This window comes from Chrysochloris asiatica, unplaced genomic scaffold (genome assembly GCF_000296735.1).
Source record: "Chrysochloris asiatica unplaced genomic scaffold, ChrAsi1.0 scaffold00119, whole genome shotgun sequence".
NCBI lineage: Eukaryota > Metazoa > Chordata > Mammalia > Afrosoricida > Chrysochloridae > Chrysochloris > Chrysochloris asiatica.
Window position 1 is genome coordinate 3,210,551 of NW_006408637.1, and position 1,050 is coordinate 3,211,600.

At 45.1% G+C, this 1,050-nt stretch overlaps 1 protein-coding gene across 1 annotated transcript in view; it reads right to left on the minus strand.

Annotated features, from left to right (window-relative positions):
• RGS7 (regulator of G-protein signaling 7) overlaps positions 1-1,050 on the minus strand; it is a 479,262-nt gene that overhangs the window by 315,450 nt on the left and 162,762 nt on the right. Inside the window, exon 4 of the mRNA XM_006868561.1 lies at positions 245-257. Within this exon, the coding sequence (XP_006868623.1) occupies positions 245-257 (13 nt within the window). The remainder of the gene's footprint in view (positions 1-244; positions 258-1,050) is intronic.

The following is a 1,050-nucleotide window of genomic DNA, read 5'->3' on the forward strand; positions in this document are numbered from 1 at the left end:
GCAAACCTGCGAGGGATGTCTTCACCAAGGGTTATGGATTTGGCTTAATAAAACTTGATTTGAAAACAAACTCTGAGAGTGGGCTGGAATTTACAAGCTCAGGCTCAGCCAACACTGAGACCACCAAAGTGACGGGCAGTCTGGAAACCATGTACAGATGGACCGAATAGGAGCTGACATTTACCGAGAAATGGAACACTGACAGCACACTAGGCACCGAGATTACTGTGGAGGACCAGCTTACCCGGGGACTGAAGCTGACTTGTGATTCATCTTTGTCACCTAACACTGGGAGAAAAAAATGCTATAATCAAGACCAGGTATAAACGGGAGCACATTAAGTTGGGTTGCAAAGTAGATTTTGACATTGCTGGGCCTTCCATCTGGGGCACTTACTGGTGCTGAGTTATGAGGGCTGGCTGGCGGGCTACCAGATGAACTTTGAGACCACCAAGTCCCGTGTGACCCAGAGCAACTTTGCGGTTGGCTACAAGACTAATGAAGTCCAGCTTATGTGAATGATGGGACAGAGTTTGGTGGCTCCAAGTACCAGAAGGTGAACAAGAAGTTGGAGACTGCTGTCAATCTCACCTGGACAGCAGGAAACAGTAACACTGGCTTTGGAATCACAGCCAAGTATCAGATCGACCCTGATGCCTGCCTCTTGGCAAAAGTGAACAATCCCAGTCTAATAGGTTTAGGATACACTCAGACCCTAAAGCCAGGTAGCAAACTGACACTGTCAGCTCTGCTGGATGGAAAGAATGTCAACGCTGGTAGTCACAAGCTTGGTCTAGGACTGGAATTACAAGCATAAATGAATATTGTATAATTATTTACTTTTAAACGATTTTGAAGCATAAACACCTTCAGAATTTGTAGTGTACCTTTTAATGTTGTATATCTGGGATGCAAATTTTGCTCAATATCATGTCAGACCTCCAACTTAAAATGATTCAGCTTTACAGTGATACCCAGTTCCAGAAAGCTGCTTCAGCTGCAGACTTTGGGGGGAATTTAGTGGCTCCTCTAGGTGAGTCAGGTTTCTTC